This window comes from Ranitomeya variabilis, chromosome 8 (genome assembly GCF_051348905.1).
Source record: "Ranitomeya variabilis isolate aRanVar5 chromosome 8, aRanVar5.hap1, whole genome shotgun sequence".
Lineage (NCBI taxonomy): Eukaryota > Metazoa > Chordata > Amphibia > Anura > Dendrobatidae > Ranitomeya > Ranitomeya variabilis.
Window position 1 is genome coordinate 82140401 of NC_135239.1, and position 20348 is coordinate 82160748.

General features: G+C 49.8%; 1 protein-coding gene across 1 annotated transcript in view; it reads right to left on the bottom strand.

The window, feature by feature from the left end:
• The window catches only part of ASPM (assembly factor for spindle microtubules), a 63303-nt gene that overhangs the window by 9123 nt on the left and 33832 nt on the right, over positions 1 to 20348 (bottom strand). Inside the window, exons 18-22 of the mRNA XM_077276030.1 lie at positions 11333 to 11527; positions 6754 to 11247; positions 6416 to 6565; positions 5521 to 5687; positions 5255 to 5414 (exon numbers count right to left, since the gene is read on the bottom strand). Coding sequence (XP_077132145.1) covers positions 5255 to 5414; positions 5521 to 5687; positions 6416 to 6565; positions 6754 to 11247; positions 11333 to 11527 — 5166 coding nt within the window. The remainder of the gene's footprint in view (positions 1 to 5254; positions 5415 to 5520; positions 5688 to 6415; positions 6566 to 6753; positions 11248 to 11332; positions 11528 to 20348) is intronic.

Genomic DNA, 20348 nt, shown 5'->3' on the forward strand with positions numbered 1-20348 from the left:
CTTCCTGTAAAGCCTTCCTCTTACCGTTAGGAAACCCAAGATACAGTGTCCAACCTTCGGAAGGACGCCGTCCTCAAGACGTACCTACTCAGAGCACTCGCTTCGTTTGGAATATGGGGAACTCATTCCATTTTGTGGACTGGTGCTGAAAGAGATGAGGGAAGAACTATGCCCTCATGACAGTAGTAATACAATACCACCTTGGTAACTAGGGACGGGGAAGGCCTGAGGACAACCTTGCCTTGAAGGAAATAAGGGAAAAAAAGTCTGAAAAGACCCGTTAGCACCGAAGACTCGTCAGGATGAGTATATCACCGAGAAAAAAAGGGGGCGACCTTCCCTAATAGAATAGATCCCAATGATCTAACGGTATGCAATAGGGAAGAACTACATGTGAAAACATCCTGCGAGGTGGTCCCTACTTGCAGTTTTGTTGCAGAAAGACAGAAAGCTACCAGCTCCGCAAGCGAACTGACGTGGTCAGTGCGGATTTCCGAGGATCACTGGGGCCCTTTCTGCTTCTGAAAATCTTTCGGAAGTGGAAACTGGTACCACGGAATAACCAGAGCATGCAGTGCGATGGCTCTTGGATCTCGAGGCCGAACAACAAACTCGAGTACACAGGCGATCAGTCAGGACGCCATCCGAACTACAACTGTAGAGCTCCAGTGATGGCGGGTCTGATGGAAGACTTTCGGGTGAAGTTCCCACTCACTTGAGGTGAAACCCTGACGGCTAAATATGTTCGCAGCCCAGAGTTCTACTCCTGGGATATGTACTGCCAAGATCACAGAGTGATAGATCTCGGCCCATGTGAGGTACCTTGGCCATGGTGCTTGAACGTGGGTACTCACTAGATGATTGACGTATGACACAGCCGTGGCGTTGTCCAATTGAAATCGGATGGGTTGACCCGCCATAAGGTAGTGGACCTACTATAGGACCCCCTTTGAGATCTCCAGAGCAATGATCGGGAGAAGAGGACTGGCATTGGAAGTTACTAGTAACCATGGAACCGGGAGAAAAAAACCCTGGATGAAGGAGCTCAGAGACTATCGTCTGAAAGGCTGCTTGACTTGCTGAAAACTAACGGAGCGAAGGACCTGCTTCCATTGTCGTCTCCATTTTTTTTTTTTTTTTTAAGAACCCTCCCAGCAAATCGAATGAAATGAGGGGATGAGTGAGCAAGAGCGCGAGCTCCCTGTTGAAAAACCATGACCTTGTCTGGAGGGAAAATTACCACCCTTCGGGAAGAGTACCGGATCATCCTCAAAAAGGATATCTGCTGGGCTGGAAATGAGAAGTTGTCTAAGTCTAGCCACCAGCCCGGGTGAGAGGGTATCACAAGTGATATAGACGACTTAGCGTAGTCATGCAAGGGCGGGTAAACAGTCGGCCAAACAGGGCAGGACGGCCACGCCTCTAGGTGCAAGATGACAGCCGCCATGACCCTTGCGAACACTGGGTGCGGTAGCAAGGCCGAAGGACAAGGTCGTGACTTAAATGCTGTTCACGAATGGAAAAGCAAAGGGATTTTTGAAGAGGTTAGGCATCCCGAATGTCGATGGATGCCAGAGACTGCACCTTTGGCTGAGCGGAGGAGCTCCATTCGAAGAAGAACAACCTTGTGAAAAAATTGTTAGAAGTTTGAGGTCCGGGATCGGTCCTACTTCTCGTTCCCCTTTTAGGAACCAAGATCCCTTAGATCTAGACTGTCCTGGACAACCCTTTCACTGTTGGTCGGGGCTGTAGGAACGTACGATCCTTGGTTAGTCTCCCGCTCAAAAATTTGATTGACCAGCTGAACTGTCTTCAGGAAAGGGGTACTGGTGTGAATCAAAGTAGTTGAGGTCTCCAGGCAGGAGACCATTGCTCTAGCAATCCATGCGGCGGCTAGGGAGGGTAGAGGGCTGGACCCGTAGCCGCAAAACGGAACAAACCAGATTTGCTATTTGACAGATCGTGGCATTTTTAATTGAGGACATATCGGGCAGGGATACTGGTAGGTAAACCACAGGAGATTGTACCCGGTTAATCTGCCGAGTGGCAGAATGCGCCGCTGCTTCCAGCAGGTCATTGCAGAGTTAAAAATTAGGAGCCTTGATCCACCATCCTCTTAACAGGGAAGTGGAGAGGGAACATTCGCCTTCTTGCATCTTCTGTTAAAGAGTGGTGATGCAGAGGGGGGTGCTCAGACGCCCGAAAAAAGGGTGCCTCTGTACATCCACAGAGTTCAGGTCTCCGGGTGGACAGGACAGGTTGTCTGGCGTTAGGCCTGGATGCAGAAAAGGATATGGAAGCGACATTCATAATAATAATAATAATAATAATTTTATTTATATAGCGCCAACATATTCCGCAGCGCTTTACAACTTATAGAGGGGACTTATACAGACAACAGACATTACAGCATAACAGAAATCACTCATGTGCCCGTCTGTTGATGGTGTGGGGAGACCGGCGCCCTTTAAAGTGCCTGTCGCCCTTAAAAATCAGACCAGGCACAACGTCCCACGTAGAGGCTTCTATCCAGTGAATCGCATATCCGGACTGGATGGCAAAAGCTCTACGAGGGAGTTTAGACTGAGGGAACTAGTTACACTGGGATAAACTGGGATCAGCGGCAGAGGGCTCCTCATTTATGACCAGTTTCGGATTGGTCATGTGCCTTTAAGACCAGGGAATACTGGTCGTGTGCCTTTAAGACCAGGGAATACTGGTCGTGTGCCCTTAAGACCAGGGAATACTGGTCGTGTGCCTTTAAGACCAGGGAATACTGGTCGTGTGCCTTTAAGACCAGGGAATACTGGTCGTGTGCCTTTAAGACCAGGGGATACCTACTGGTCCCGTGCCTTTAAGACCCGGGAATTCTGGTCACGCGCCTTTAAGACCAGGGAATTCTGGTCAGGCACCTTTAAGACCAGGGAATACTGGTCACGTGCCTTTAAGACCAGGGAATACTGGTCACGTGCCTTTAAGACCAGGGAATACTGGTCACGTGCCCTTAAGACCAGGGAATACTGGTCACGTGCCTTTAAGACCAGAGAATACTGGTCACGTGCCTTTAAGACCAGAGAATACTGGTCACGTGCCTTTAAGACCAGAGAATACTGGTCACGTGCCTTTAAGACCAGGAATACTGGTCATGCGGGTTTAGGTAAAATCTCGCAGCGAGCGAGAAGCGCCAATTCAGGGGGCGGAACCACAGGCACGACGTGGGCGGAGTCTCGAGACTTCCATGAATAGGCCCAAGCCGGGGCGTAAATTTCTGCAGCCGGTACTGGTCACGTGCCTCGCCAGCGTAGAAGTGAGGGGTGGTCACACCCGTTGCTTGAGAAAATCGAGTGCTTCCGTGCCAGGCGAAAAGCGCCAGGAAAAAAGGCAGAGCCGCCTTAATGTGCCACAGTGCGCTTCTGGGGTGCGGCCTACACATCGGCTGAAGCCGGGAGCTAAATTTTTGTAGCCGGCTGGAGCGTTACCTCAAGGAGGTGGGCCACAGGGAAGCCTGAGACTGCCTGTGACTATCCCGCTGCAGAAGCCCATCGCTGCCAGGATCCACTCACCAACGGTGCGCGTCCCGGCATGGAGCCGCCGCGGATGTCGGAGCGTGGATGGGCGTTACCTCAGGTGCAGAGATAGAGGGATAAACCTCAATCCATCATCCCTTTTGTTAGGGAGGTGGAGAGGAACCGTCCGCCTCCTTGTGCCATCCGCTTTCACAGTGGTGGGACAGTGGGGGCTGCCCGGACCATGGAGAGGGGCTTCTGTACATCCACGAAGTTCAGCCCATCGGGACCGTGAAGGCACCTTCGCCCCTGAAGGGGATTTCAACTGCGGCCTAGTCCGGCTGAAAAAACCAGGGACTAAATTTATGGAGCCTGCCGGTGGAGCGTGTCGGCGGGCCGCGCGCTGAATGATTGCCGCGGCACCCCCAGGACCGCATCTTCCACGCAGGCAGCGTGAGGAAGAATGGCCCCCGAGAACTGCAGGGCGCCTCTCGTCCCAGACGAGAAGCACCGATATAGGGGGCGGGGTTATGGCTGTGGGAGGGATCTGCCCACTGCAGCCTACTCCAGCTGAAAAGCCGGCGACTAAATTTCCGGCCTGTCCGGCAGTGGCAATGCGCGGCAGCCGCAAGTGATCCGGAGCGCAGGAGAAACTCCTCTGTACTCACGGTTCAGCCTCCATGGCTGCCGATGCAGGTCCCCCTGTCCCTGCGCGCTCCCTCCGTTCTCGGATCCTCTTCAGGAACTGGTACGTTCCTCTTGTGCAACGCCATGTGATGTGGGCCTTGTATGTCGGGCCCCAGGAGAGGAACATTAGAGCAGGCTCCAAGTACTCGCCGTCTTGCAGGGGGAAGGGAGATCGGGACCAAAGATGGAAACCCGTCGCCCCAGTAAGAATTGGCGTGCTCCAGCGTCGCAGGAGAGGGACGGGGAGGTATACTCGCCGTGCTCGCCTGTTGCTGGTTCGGGGGAGAGCGGGCCCTATAAAAAGGGGTCCGTCGCCCCCTTCACTCCGTTGAATAAAAATTTACAGAAAAATTAAAATTAAAATAAGAAAGTTGGGGTCTGACAGACCCAAGTGCCTCCTACAGACACTAAGCAAGAACTGGTTAGCTGAGGGCCAGCAGGAGGGTGTATACTGCAGGGGAGGAGCTAACTTTCTTTGTATCACTTAGTGTCCTCCTAGTGGCAAGCAGCATAACACCCACGGTCTGTGTCCCACGGTCTGTCCCCCCCAATGAGGCGAAGGAGAAAGACATGCGTACACATGCGTTCCCATAGACAGTAATGTGTTAATTTTAACGCCCTCATCCACAATGCTTGACGGAAATTTGCCACCTCAAAAATTCTAACATGGTGCGTTAGCCGCACCCCACTGCACGCCACGAAAAAACGCATGCGTAGGCGAATACATGCACCTGCGTCTACAATGTTAAAGATAGAAAAATCGAGACGCATGCGGATGTATGGGTCAGAAACGCTGCGGACACAACCACAAATATGAAACCTGCCTTAAAAAGCAGAACAATAAAAAGCAATCCTGCTCCCATAATTCTGTAAGAATATAACACCATTCCAGCCATGCTACTCTCCACACAAAGTGCCTTGTTGGATACATTAGGCCGGGTTTAGTTTGTACAATACCACAGCCAGTGATCGTTGTATACCAGATCAGTCACCCCCCCCGAAGGGTCTGGTGGTCCCATCTTTAACATCATATTTTGGGGGAAATATGGGAGATATCATACCTCATGCAGCTCTTTTCTGACAACATATCCTTTGTACACAGATTGAAGCCTTATTGCAGCCGCTCGCTTTTGCAGAAACCCTTTGCGGATATCCCTTGTAACGAGGGTCTCTCGCCATCTCCTCTGAATGCACACGGCGGCCTTTCGAAGTTCAGTAAACCTAAGACCACAGACAGAAGCCGACCATCACTATTACGCTCCCAATACTTCACTGCCTGGATACAGATCCTACTACGTATGACCCTGCCATGGCAGCACCAGCTCACCTTGCCCTTTCTTGCTTGGCTCTCACATGTCTCTGAACACTCATCACAGTCCTGATAAGGGTCATGTAGTTTTTTCGGATAGTGTAGGATCTGTAGAATTGCTGGATCACACGAGCCGCTCTCCCCTTTTTTAAGAATGACCTGATTTGGGACCCTCGATAGGCCGCCTGTGTTACAACAATAATGTTTTAAACAAGAAAAAAAAATGTAAAAAAAAAATAAAATTTAAAGTGATTTTAACAAAAGAAACTTTCTTTTGCCGAAATGTAACTCAAACTGTAGTATTAATCCTTTAGTGAATAGGATAAACAATGTACGACTTATTACATTGTACTATACTGGCATTTATATTAGATGCCCCGACTGGATTCATCTTTCAATAAATAAATAAAAAATATTATAAAATATGCACCAAAATTTGGGAACAAAGAAAGCCAAGTGAAAGCAAGTGAAAGTTGTATAACCCTAAATCTGGTTTTTTTTCATGATGTTCTAGTCTAAGAATTAGACAGTATTAATAAATACATGTTTACAGTCCCATTATTAGCAATCAGTAACGTGTGTCTAGCATGTGTATTAGAATACTTACCGGTTGCTGTGCTCTGCCGTTTCCAGCGCTGCTCATGTCCTCTCCTGTATCACGGGACCACAGCCCAGTTCCGAGTCTTATAGACTTATATTGATTAAGTGTCCTCTAGTCCACACAACTAATCAGTAAGATTCTCTGCTGTATTCCAGCTCTATTCCACATAATTTATAACCTGCATTTCAGAGATGAACGAGCAGGGCGCCTTTACATATGCCTGTCTGTATAGCCTCAATATATGCATCACCCTCCTGATCACCAATAAGATGTCCTCCTCCCCAATGTTCCCTCTACACGATGTAGACCTACCTGTAGAACAACAGCAGCGGTCCTGAGCCTCATGTAATAGTGACGCTGGAGCGCCCGGAGACAACACGCTCGGTATCTCTGTTGTATGGTTAGAGCGGCTATTTTATACTGGAGGAAAAGATTTCTTTGCACATATCTCCGCCAACAGGCCTAGAGAAGAAACAAGTCCATCAAATTGTTAGGAAAGTGTGGGAAAAAGAGTAACACCTGTAACCAAGGATAAACATAGCTTTGCATAGGAGCTGTAGGCACAAATTAGCATTTACCCAATTTTAATTTTCAGTGTTTTGGACTGATGTATATACATTTTATATACCCTTTAAATAAGGAATACACACCTGGATTATTATTGCAGCACACCGAGCCTTGATGAACCTCCTTTGTACACAGAATCTTCGCATCACTGACTGCAGACAGACCACGCGTCTCCTGACATCCAGGTAAGCCGTTCTGTGCTGCCGGGTAATAATCAGAGCCCTGTACCGCCGCTGAAGGACGATGGTGGCGGCTCTCTGCCGGTCATAGAGGTTCTTCATTCTGTGCATCCTGTAGTAGGACTGCAACGTCACAGCAGATTGTCGGAGAATCAGAAATCTTTTCCGGCACACGACCATACGTAGATAAGCCTGTAGTCTTTGTGCGGCTTTTTCTTGGCGCACCATCCTGCGGGCCAGCAATCCCCTATAAGCAGACTGAATTACTACAGCGGACGCCCGCAGGGACACATACTCGGCTCTCTGCAGACGCACTTGGCGACAGCTTCTGAACCAGTTTTGGATACAAGCAGCAGATCCTTCCACTTGTTGGAGCCTTTTTCTAACCCGATAGGCTCTGAAGGCAGCTTGGATGACCAGGACTGCAGACGAGATCCGGAAGAAGGCTTTTCTATTCTGATACATCCTGAACGTTGCCTGGATTACTAGAGCCGCCGCCGTCCTCCGTGAAGCCTTTCTCCTTTTCATAGCTCGGAAAGCAGCCTGTATGCATGTTGTTGCTTTCCTTAGGGTGGTAAATTGCTTGACTGCCTCATCTCTTAACACATTTGCTCTAAAGCACAACTGTATTCTTCTTGTGGCTTGCTGCAAGGCGATATAGGATCTCCGCTCTTTGTACATCCGATAAGTGGCTTGGATCACAGCTGCGGCTCTGTTTCTCTGCGCCAGTCTTTTGCGGGATTTATAGGATCTCCATGCGGATTGGATACAAGTTGCCGCCTTTCGAATAGTGATAAAACGTGTGCGCTGTGATCTGGCTAGTGCGAGGGCTCGGTATCTTCTCTGGACATGAGCGGTGGCACACCTAAGCTGTTTATACTTCTTTCTTTGTATGTGGGCTTTAACATACTTTTGGATGCTCGTAGCCGCTTGGTGCATTCTTCTAATCTGTCGTCTTACTTTCGCCCCCCTAAAAGCTGCTTGAAGCAGTATGGCAGATTTTTTGGTGGTTTGATACAAGCACAAATCCTGGTCCCTTGCCGTCTTTGCTCTGTATCGCTGCTGTATAGTTTGGGTGGCCTTTATTAGTCTTTTGTAGCATTTGTGATGAACGTACCTGCGATAACTGGACTGGATTACAGTGGCGGCTTTATTCATGGCATTCAGACCTCTCCGCACCCTCATTCCCCTAAAACCCGCCTGAATAGTGACAGCCGAGTAATGCAATCTGAGAAATCGTCCCCGTAGCCGCCTGCATTCAACAACAGAACGGTACCACATCTGAATGGTACGAGCCGACTCGCGCTGGGCCCTATACAAAACTAGGATTCTGCGCATCTTGAAGTAGGACTGTATTCTAGTGGCCATTTTATGCTTCTTGTCAAGGTCTTTTCTTACTTTATATCCTCTGTATGAAGCCTGAATACAAGATGCAGCTTTCCGCATTGACCGGTAGTCTCGATAATGTCGGCGGGTTAGAATAGTTGCTCTATATAGTCTCTGAACACGAATGGTCGTTTGCTTTAATGTAAGGTAGCGCCTGCGCTCAATATACGTTCTGAATTGTCTCTGGATGATTGTGGCCGCTTTTTCCTGGGCTTTTAGCCCTTTTCTTACCTGCCAGCCTCTATAACTAGCTTGGAGACAGACCGCGGCATCTTTCATAAAAGAATAGCGTAAAACTTCAAAGTCTCTGATCTTCTTTGCCCGGTATCTCTGCTGCATCACACGTGCTGCCCACTGCATTTTTCTATAATTACATTTGCACAAGTACATGCGGTAGGCCGATTGGATTTTTGAGGCGGCCCGGTTCATTTCAGCTATTGCCCGCCTCACCTTAGCACCCCGGTAAGCAGCCTGAAGTTTTATCACGGATTGCCGTAGGTTTACGTATGCTTCTCGCTCATGTACAGCGGATCTATAGGACCTGTAATATCGCTGTATGGTGACACACGCACACTGTAGAGTCTGATACTTAACACGCGTCTTGTGCATTCTGAATGCTGCTTGGATGGCGGTGGCAGCACACTGCATCTCCTGCAGCTTCCTTCTCTCTCGGAAACCCTTGTATGCAGATTGTAGAACAACGGCAGCCTTTCTTAACTTGATGAACTCTTGTCTGTGATGATCGCCAAGCTTTTTGGATTTATATATTTTCTGAACGACTATGGTTGCCTTTCGCAGTGTAAGGAACTGACGCCTTTCTATAAAAGTTTTGATCGCCCCCTGAAGGACCCTTGCAGCGTTGCGCTTGGCCTTGAATTCTCGCCGCTGCTTCATTGTCCGGAAAAATGACTGAATGCACACTGCAGCACGTCTCATGTCACGGTACCGCTGCATCTGCCGGTTCCTCGCCAGGGACGCGCGGTAGCGTTGCTGCACTGCTATGGTGACATTTCTTAGCTTGGTGAAGTAACATCTCTGTTTGAACATTCGGTATTGCGCCTGTATCACAGCTGCAGCCATATTCATGCGACCAATCTGCTTCCTAAGGCTTCTCCCTCTCCATGCTGCTTGAACAGTGCATGCGGCCTTCTTAAGGTCAGTATATTGGCTCTGCACCGTTCTGCGTTGCAGCACTGCTCTGTAGCGTTGCTGGATCACCGCAGCCGCCCGCCTCATTGTCTGGTACGCCATCCTCTGTGTGTGCATTCTGTACACCGACTGGATCAAAACCACGGACTTTCGCATCAGATGCAATCTTTGCCTCGTCTTCACCCCTCTATAGACGGACTGAAGTCTGATAACATTCCTCTTGAGGTGGATGTATTCTGTTCTTTGCGTCCGAGCAATCACTGCGCTGCGGTACCACCTCTGTATGGTTATTGCGCTCATCTTCAATTTAAGGTACCGTTTGCGGACTCTGTAGGAGCGGTAATAGGCCTGAACCGTGCAGGCTGCTTTACGAATATATAAGAAATTGTTCCTGGTCCTCCATCCTCTACAAGCAGCTTGAAGGACTGTAATAGCGGCTTTCACCTTTAAATAATGGGATCGCTGACATTTCCGTGAAAGATGCGCTCTGTAGCGACATTGAATGATCTCAGCAGATCGCTTCACGGTCCTATACCGTGTAAGGCAGACATGCATTTTGTAATAGGACTGGATTACACTTGCGGCTCTGTGCAGCTTCAGGATCTCACTTCTTACTTTTCTGGCTCTCCAGTTGGCTTGGACCCTTCTTACCATCAGACAGACATGAAGGTATTTTTCCCGTTCCTTCCTACCAGTCAGTAAGGCCCGGTAGTGCTGCTGGACGGTTATTATTGCCTTCCTAATTTCTTCAAACCTTCTTCGGGCAAGAAACCTTCTAAACTCTGCCTGAATAGTGACTGCAGCGGCATGCTGCTCATGGAGTTGCCTCCTCACTTGGAGGCTGCGGTATGCAGCTTGTATCACAGCAATCGCTCTCTTCGTTTTCCGGAAATTTTCCATTTCGTTCTTTGTTTGTTTCTGGCCTCTGTACCAGCTCTGAATAGTCAGTGCAGATTGGCGCATTTTCAGATAGCGCTTCCTTACCATGTAACATCGGATCCTGGCTTGTATACGAACTGCTGCAGCGCGCTGGATCCGCACTCTTCTGCGCTGCATGCACCCCCGGTAGGCTGCTTGCAGTCGCACAGCAGACCGCCTCATTAATAAGAACGTCTCCCTATGATGAACACAATCATTGTGTGCCCGGAGTCTCCTCTGTACGATCACAGCAGATCTGCGCAATCTTACATACTGCTTTCTCGCCTTCTGCATTCTGTACCAAGCTTGCAGTGTGGTGGCAGCACTATTCCTGGCGTTCATCCGCTTTCTCACCAGGTATCCTCGTACAGCAGACTGGATTTCTACACAAGCCGCCCTTTTCCTGATGAAAGTCTTTCTCTCTTTAAGCATCAACATGTTAGCTCGGATGAGTCTTTGTACAGAAATAACTGTCCGTTTCAGCACAAGGTAATGTTTTCTTTCCTGCCACATTTTACACAAGGACTGTATCTTTACTGCAGCTGCCCGAATGGTCAGGTATCTACGTCGTTCCTTAATCATACGATACTGAGACTGAATCACAATGGCGGCATTAATCATGGCTTCCAGCTTGCGTTGCCGCCATCTCCTGCAGGCTTTCTGAAGGACCAACGCGGCTTTGTTTTCCCTTGCATTCTTATCCAGTTTCCACCTCCTGTAAGCAGACTGGATAACAGCAGCTGAGGATTTTACACGGAGATAGAGGTTACGCTCCCGTGTAGCCAATAACCAAGCGCGCACATGGACCTGAATGGTTCTCACAGCACGCATAGTCCTTTCATAGGAGGAGACCGCAATCTTAGCTCGGACTATTGCTTGCATGAGAACAACATATCCTTTAAGTGATCTGTAATATTTCAGAGCAGAAAAACATCGCCAGTGTTTCTGTAAAGCAAAAGGAAGATGGAGTTAGTTATGCTAACAGATTGTATCAGCGCTCCATAACAAAGAATAATGGACAGTTACACACCTGAAGAACGACTGCTGCGGAGGTCTCAATTTCTTTTTGCTTTAGAGATCTTAGTGCCACCAGCGTCTTGTAGGCCAGGTATTTTCTCCAGTGCTTTTGGATTAAAATGGCAGAAGAAGTTCTCTTTAAAACCCTACGTCGTGATAGGAATCTGCGTACAGCACATTGGATGACACAGGCTGCCTTGTGCTTCCTCTGGAAAACAAATTGGAGGGCAGAGAGAATAAACCAGGTAAGTACATACATACATGGAAGCAGCCAGAAGTATTTTCATGGTCTCAATCAGTTAAGCATAAAATATATCAATGAAATACGAGAAGGTTTTATTAAATACAAAAGTTAAATTAAATGCAAAACTACACACACACACTTAATCAGAGGGCTTCTGTAAGGATTCTTAAGGAGGAAAATAAAAATGATAAAAAATATATAGAAAAGGCCATTATAAATACACTCCTTAAAATTTAAATTGCAATACCAAAAAGGAAAGGTTGTGGGATTATGGAAATCAATAAATGGAACAATAAGTATATGAATTATATGGAAATGATGAAAAAAATTAAAATAAAATTGTCAAAATATCTCGATTTATTTAGTATGGAGTATCATTATGCACAGCAATATACACACTTGCATGTCTTAGCTGCCATTAGTGAGGCTATTAGTTATGTGAGGAATGTTCTGCTGCATTTAATGCTTTTGGGCAGCAAATCATCAAGATCCACAGCTGGCAGCTCCTTTTGCAATTGAACGCCAATGATGTGATCAATGTGCTCTAGGGGAGACAAGTCTTTTGCTGTTGAAAATCCAAGGACATTAGCATGGACAAACAGAAAAAAAAACGCACCAAAAAACGCACCTAAACCTGCGTTTTTGACGGAGCTTCTTTCCTGCCAAGATCAGGTTTTGATGCAGGAAAAAAAAAGCAACAAAAACGCCCTGTGTGAACTTACCCATAGTGTTGCAATTTCATTGTTATGGTACGTATATTCTTAAAGAACATTAAATAGCAATTCACGTGTTTATTTCAAGGACGGTAATCACTATAGGATTAGCATGGCTGCTGTCTTGTTACACTGAAACCTGTCCAAAAACGTTACTAGTACAGGCACCTGTGAGCACATGTAGTAGGGAGCACGGGTTTACTCCTTCATGGAAGATAAGCTCCCATGCATAAACTGATCTAATACTGGAGATACCTGGGGTGCTGAGCAGGTCTGTGGAGCTGGTTATACCTCAGACTCGTCAATTTGCCTAACTCCTGACCCAGAGCAACGGTCACGACTGAGCATGTACATAAAGTGCAGCACAGATCCAGCTCAACTAAAAGCAGTGATCCTTAGATCAGGAACAGAACAGACATTTATAGGACATTTTATCGATTTCCCTAATTCCTATGCAAATTGTCTCTTCAGAGAGGAAGAGGACTAGAACTCTAGTGCCACCTATTGGAAGTAGCAATCCTAACAGTCAATGTCGACCCTTTAACGAGCCTTGTCACATGACTTAGGATAATAGCCAAACCAGAATCTCAATTTGCAGACACTGTTTCGGGGTACTGCCCCTCGTCAGTGCAAAGTGGAGATCTGACTTTACTTAGTAAGAGGCGTCTGACCGATATCCAAGAAGTATTGTTTCTCCTTGCGGAGATTGACTTAAAGCCACAATGCTCCTCTGGGAAATATGCAAATTGTCTCTTCAGAGAGGAGAGAACTAGAACTCAAGTGCCACCTATTGGAAAAGTCAATGTCGACCCTTTAACGAGCCTTGCCAAATTACTTAGGATAAAAGCTTAGCATGTCAATCTCCGCAAGGAGAAACAATACTTCTTGGATATCGGTCAGACGCCTCTCACACAAACAAGCCGGATCTCCACTTTGCACTGACGAGGGGCAGTACCCCGAAACAGTGTCAGCAAATTGAGGTTCTGGTTTGGCTTTTATCCTAAGTCATGTGACAAGGCTCGTTAAAGGGTCGACATTGACTTTTAGGATCGCTACTTCCAATTAGTGGCACTAGAGTTCTAGTTTTCTTTCTCTCTGAAGAGACAATTTGCATATTTCCCAGAGGAGCATTGCGGCTTTAAGTCTCCTCATCTCAGCATGCTTAGCCTGTCAATCTCCACAAGGAGAAACGATACTTCTTGGATACCAAATTCCTATGAAAACATTTACAGAACATCCTGCATTCCACTACTGCACCCAATTATATATTGTAGAAGTCAAAATGGATACAGACTCCGACTCCAATGGCCATGGTGCTGAAGTAAGAAGAGGCTCTCACTGCTATCCACTGTCTATCTGATTTAATACTGGAGATACCAGAGGTGCCGAGGTAAGAAGAGGCTGCTCATACTGCTGTCCACCCAGTATATGATCTAATACTGGAGATACTAGGGGTGCAGATGTAAGAAGAGGCTACTCTCACTGCTGTCCGCCCAGTATATCTAGTACTGGAGATACCAGGGGTGCTGAGGTAAGAAGAGGCTGCTCACACTGCTGTCCACCCAGTATATGATCTTACATCTGCACCCCTAGTATCTCCAGTATTAGATCATATACTGGGTGGACAGCAGTGTGAGCAGCCTCTTCTTACCTCAGCACCCCTGGTATCTCCAGTACTAGATATACTGGGCGGACAGCAGTGAGAGTAGCCTCTTCTTACATCTGCACCCCTAGTATCTCCAGTATTAGAAGAGGCTACTCTCACTGCTGTCCGCCCAGTATATCTAGTACTGGAGATACCAGGGGTGCTGAGGTAAGAAGAGGCTGCTCACACTGCTGTCCACCCAGTATATGATCTAATACTGGAGATACTAGGGGTGCAGATGTAAGAAGAGGCTACTCTCACTGCTGTCCGCCCAGTATATCTAGAACTGGAGATACCAGGGGTGCTGAGGTAAGAAGAGGCTGCTCACACTGCTGTCAGCTCTGTCTGAGTGCTGAGAGGCTGCTGTGGCTTGGAGATATCTTCACATTACATGGTCAAGACAGCTGTCATTTTAGTGTAATATAATGATCATATACCTCAACAAAACAAGTGTCATTTCTCCTCCGCCACATTGGGGGACACAGGACCATGGGTGTTATGCTGCTGTCTCTAGGAGGCTGACACTAAGTTGAGACAAAAAAGAGTTAGCTTCTCCCCTGCAGTATACACCCTCATGCTGTCTTCCAGAGACCCAGTTCAAGCTTAGTGTCCGTAGGAGGCACACTGGATTTAAACCTTTCTATCCCGGACGAAGGGGGCGACGGATTCTTTCATGTTCCGATCTCCCCCGAACCAACAACAGGCGAGCACGGGAGTTTCACCTCTCCGTATCCTCTCCTGCGACGTGGGAAGCCACTGCCTGAGCTGATTTTTAGGGGCGACGGGCCCCTTCAAGGGCACCGATCTCCCCCCTCCTTTATCAGACGAGCACTGGAGTGTCACCTTCAGTATCCTCTTCTGCAGCCAAGCCTATTGCCGGACTTTTTGCCCTGACCACCAGGTTTTACCCTCGGCTGTTCAGAGGCACCTTACATTGTGGTGTCCGTGCAGCCCCCACTGCATCACCACTGAGAAAGCGGATGATGGAAGGAGGCGGACGGTTCCTCTCCACCCCCCTTTCATGGGGATGGTGGATAGAGGCTTCCCCCAACCCTGCACCGTCCTATTCCCCCAGGCACAGCTCACCAGATCCATGGAAAAAGATCTGACCGCTGGTGCAGTAAGCTTCTCTGCTTATCTCCCCTTCTGTCGGGTTAAGTGCCATATCATTTGGGGGAGGGTCGGTCGCCCCAGCGGTTCCGGAGGGCTCCCTCACCTTTTCAGGGTCTCCCCTAGGATCCGGCTCCTCGGCCGCAGCGCCGGGCTGAAGCCGCAAATTTAGTCCCCGGCTTCGGCCTAGCAGGCCGGTTCCCGATAGGCTCCGCCCCCTTTTTTTGCGTCATTCGGCGGCTCCGCCCCCTGGTCCTGGCGCTTCTCGCTCTCTGCGAGATTCCCCTCACCAACCCCCGGCGGCCATCTTTCTTCTCTGCACGCCGCAGCTCCAGCTCCACGTGCAGAGCTCTGACTGCCGGCTGCGCTCCTCCAAGTGCAGCGCCCTGTCCGCCGGCTGTCTCTCCACCAGCACCGCCGCTCTTCCTCTCAGCGGGGCATAGGACCACGGGTAAGGAGACGACGTTAGTTCTCCCTTGCAGCATCGCCCTCGCTTCCACAGCTTACAGGCCCTGTGCACTGTCTTTTACTTTAGCGTACACCATGTCCCAGTCAAGGACCAGAAAGATCACTAAGGTGCATACTACCTTTTTTACTACGTGTACCACCTGCCAGGCTCCTCTTCCTCGGCCTCAGAGTTCCTCCCTCTGCTCAGCCTGCGATGCCCCAGATGCCCAGGAGCCCTCCGCCGCTACCGACCCCAGTGTATCTAGTCCCCCGGAGTGGGTGGCGTCCCTGTCACAGTCTGTGGATTCGCTGGCCAAAGCGATTAAATCCCTTCAGGAACCCTCTGGGGAGCGGGGCCCTCTTTTTCCTGGGTTAAGAGATCCCTCCGTAACAGGGGAATCGTCGGCCAGCAGGGGCCGCTCTCACCGGAAGGAGGCACGGTCATCCAGAAAACGGATCCGCACTACCTCCCCGGAGCACTCGTCACACCAGTCATCTGGTAGCTCCACTTCTCGCTCACCCTCCCTAGGGGCCCGTAGCGATCACGACTGAGCATGAGTCTGATGCATCCTTAGACCCGGATGCTCCGGAGTTTAGGTCTACTGTCGACTCCCTCATTGAGGCAGTCAATCATACACTAAAAGTGGACGATGATTCTAATTCTGCCCCGGACCATTCTGTTTCCTTTACGAGAAACAAGCGTTTCCATAAGACGTTCGCCTCTCACCCAGATTTCCTGGATATAGTCAGGCGACACAGGGAGCGTCCGGATAAGCGTTTTACAGGCAAAAAGACTCTGGAGTCGAAGTATCCCTTTTCCGCAGATCTTGTCAAAGATTGGACGGAATCTCCACAAGTAGACCCTCCGGTTTCACGCTTGGCAACCAAAACTCTCCTATCCGTTCCTGACGGTGCTTCTATTAAGAGTACCACAGAACGCCAGCTAGATTCCCTAGCTCGCTCAGTGTACGAAGCCTCGGGTTCCTCTCTCCCTCCTTCGCTGCGGCGTGGGTTGCCAAGGCAATGGTTTACTGGGCGGATGCCCTTGCTAAATCCATTCAGGAACAGGAACTTCTGACTGAGGTGGCAGACATGGCCAAACAAATTGCCATGGCTGGAGATTATGTGATGTATGCGTCCCTCGACGCGGCGGACTGTGCAGCAACTGCAGCTTCTAACGCCATCACCATTAGGAGAGCTATCTGGCTCAGAGAGTGGCGCGCAGATTCCTCCTCAAAAAAGTCTCTGATTTCCCTTCCCTTTCAGAGCGGGCGTCTTTTCGGAGAAAAATTAGACCAGCTTATTTCCGACGCTACAGGAGAAAAGAGCAAGTTCCTCCCACAACGGCTTTTCAGCGTCAACAATATTTTCGCTTTCGGCCCTTTCGTAGTAGCCCATTCTGGTCCAATTCTGCCCCCTCATCCAGATCAGAACGATCCGCTCGCCCAGATAGGGACTCTCGACCTTCCTTCAGACGGAATCAGTCCTGGCGAGGAAAGCCTAGGCAACCCAGAACCAGAGGGTCTAGGCCTGCCAGATTCGCCTCGCAATGACTCGGGGTCTTTTCCAGTCGACACCTCCAAAGTTGGCGGACGTCTGCTTCTTTTTCAGCACGTCTGGCTCTCCGTCGTCCACGACGAATGGGTCAGGGATCTGGTGTCGTCTGGTTACAAACTAGAATTCTCCGCCTCCCCTCCAGCACGGTTTTTTCCCTCTCGTCTCCCAAGTTCGGGAGCTCATTCCGGCGCCCTTTGCTGCGCCATCGAATCCCTCCGCCAAAGCGGGGTCATTGTTCCGGTTCCGGAACACGAGAGATTCAGGGGTTTCTACTCAAACCTCTTCGTCGTGCCGAAAAAGGACGGGACGGTACGCCCCATTTTGGACCTAAAGCTCCTAAACAAGTACGTAAAGGTACGGCACTTCAGGATGGAATCTCTCCGATCAGTCATCTCCTCTATGGAAAGAGGAGAGTTCCTAGCATCAATAGATATCAAGGATGCTTACCTTCACATCCCTATCTTCCCGCCACATCAAAAGTTTCTCCGTTTCGCCATCCTGGACGACCATTTTCAGTTCACAGCCTTACCCTCCGGTCTCGCCACGGCGCCCAGGGTATTTACAAACGTCATGGCGGCTGCCATGGCTATTCTTCACTCTCGAGGAGTGGTCGTGTTGCCATACTTAGACGACCTCCTCATAAAAGGTCCGTCTTATCAGGCCTGCGAAGCAAGCGTCCGCATTACCTTGGATTCTCTTTCGCGCCTGGGCTGGCTAATCAACTCGGACAAGTCCTCTCCCATTCCTGCCCGACGGATTTCATTCCTAGGCATGATCCTGGACACATCGAGGGGACTGATCTTACTTCCTCGGTCCAAGGCCCAAGAGCTTCAGCAGGGAGCTCGGACGCTCTGTCACCCTCGTCCCCGGTCCATCCGATTTGCCATGAAGATTCTGGGAAAGATGGTGGCCGCAATAGAAGCTGTTCCCTTCGCTCAACTCCATCTTCGCCCCTTACAACAGGCTCTGCTGGACATCTGGGACAGGAATCCCTTATCCCTCGATCGCCCATGCCCTCTGTCACCATGGATCAGGCAAGCCCTCACATGGTGGACTCTGGGATCCTCTATCCTCCAGGGGAAGTCTTTCCTCCCGATCCGCTGGCTGGTGGTAACTACCGATGCCAGTCTCCTCGGCTGGGGAGCGGTTTTCCTACACCACTCTGCCCAGGGGCGTTGGACAATTCGGGAGTCGAGGCTCCCTATAAACATCCTGGAAATTCGTGCGATCAGACTCGCCCTGAGACGCTTTCACCTCCTGCTTGCGGGTCACCCAGTTCGAGTTCAATCGGACAACGTCACAGCCGTGGCGTATATAAACCATCAAGGAGGTACCCGCAGCAGGGCGGCGATGCAGGAAGTCTCCCACATTCTTCGTTGGGCCGAGGCCAACCACTATCATTTCCGCGGTGCACATTCCGGGCGTGGAGAACTGGGCGGCGGATTTTCTCAGCCGTCAGGGCCTCGCCTCGGGGGAGTGGGAACTTCATCCAGAGGTTTTCTGGCAAATCTGTCTTCGATGGGGAACCCCGGACGTGGATCTGATGGTGTCCAGACTGAACGCCAAAGTTCACAACTTCATAGCACGTTCTCGGGACCCCCAGGCCATCGGGGTGGACGCTCTGATATACCCGTGGCATCGTTTCCAACTTCCGTACGTGTTCCCTCCGCTTCCCTTACTACCGAAGGTGATCCGAAAAATCAAGACGGAGGGGGTTCAGGTCATCCTTGTTGCCCCGGATTGGCCACGTCGCGCATGGTACGCGGAGCTCGTTCAGCTCGTGTCCGACATTCCCTGGCGGTTACCAGACCGCCCAGATCTGCTTCGTCAAGGGCCGATCTTCCACCAGAGCTCAGGGGCCCTACGTTTAACGGCGTGGCTGTTGAAACCTGGATTCTAACCCAAGCCGGTTTCTCTCAGCAGGTCATTCCCACCATGATCAAAGCTCGCGAGACGTCCTCCGCTCGCATCTACCACCGCACCTGGAAGACCTACTTCTCGTGGTGCAGGCTCCAAAGTCGCCCTCCGCTTGCTTTCTCTATTCCTTCCATTTTGGATTTCTTGCAGTCCGGTTTAGATTCCGGCCTGGCACTGAGTTCCCTCAAGGGTCAGATCTCGGCTCTATCCGTGTTGTTTCAAAGTAGGATCGCTGCCAACTTGCAAGTCAGGACCTTCATTCAGGGGGTCTCCCATGTGGTACCCCCTACAGAATGCCGTTAGAGACCTGGGATCTCAATTTGGTCTTGAGCGTTCTTCAGGAACCTCCGTTTGAACCTCTTCAGGACGTGCCGCTACCTGTCCTCTCCTGGAAGGTTGCCTTCCTTGTGGCAGTGACATCTATCAGACGGGTCTCAGAATTGACCGCTTTATCCTGCCGGGCGCCTTTCCTTGCTTTCCACCAGGACAAGGTAGTTCTACGCCCATCTCCGGACTTTCTCCCTAAGGTGGTCTCATCTTTCCACCTTAACGAGGACATCATTCTTCCCTCTTTCTGCCCACAGCCAAAATACAGGGTCGAAAAGGCCCTTCATACCCTGGATGTGGTACGGGCCCTCAGGAGATACATTTCCAGAACTGCTCCTTTCCGCAAATCGGACTCCCTCTTTGTTCTCCCGGAGGGTCACAGAAAGGGTTTAGCGGCGTCTAAGGCCACGATAGCCAGATGGATTCGGTCTGCTATCGAAGAATCCTATCGGGTCAGGGCCAGACCTGTCCCGGCGGGGATTAGAGCACACTCTACTCGGTCATTGGGTGCTTCCTGGGCCATCCAGCACCAGGCGACGGCGGAGCAGGTTTGCAAGGCCGCAACGTGGTCCAGCCTGCATACTTTTTCAAAGCACTACAATGTCCATATTCAATCTTCTGCGGATGCGGCCCTTGGCAGACGTATTCTGCAAGCGGCCGTAGCGCATTTATAGTCAGTTGGTACATGGAGTTTATTTGGTTGGTTTGTTTCCCACCCAGGGACTGCTTTGGGACGTCCCATGGTCCTGTGTCCCCCAATGTGGCGAAGGAGAAATAGGGATTTTTGTGTGTACTCACCATAAAATCCTTTTCTCCGAGCCACTCATTGGGGGACACAGCACCCACCCTTTTAGCTTTATAGCTTGTTAACTTTTTGGTTCCTGACTGTCTTCGACATGTTATACTGTAATGTTAGGTATTGTACTGTTATTAATCTCCTACTGCTTTTGCACTGAACTAGGTCTCTGGAAGCCAGCATGAGGGTGTATACTGCAGGGGAGGAGCTAACTCTTTTGTCTCAACTTAGTGTCAGCCTCCTAAAGACAGCAGCATAACACTCATGGTCCTG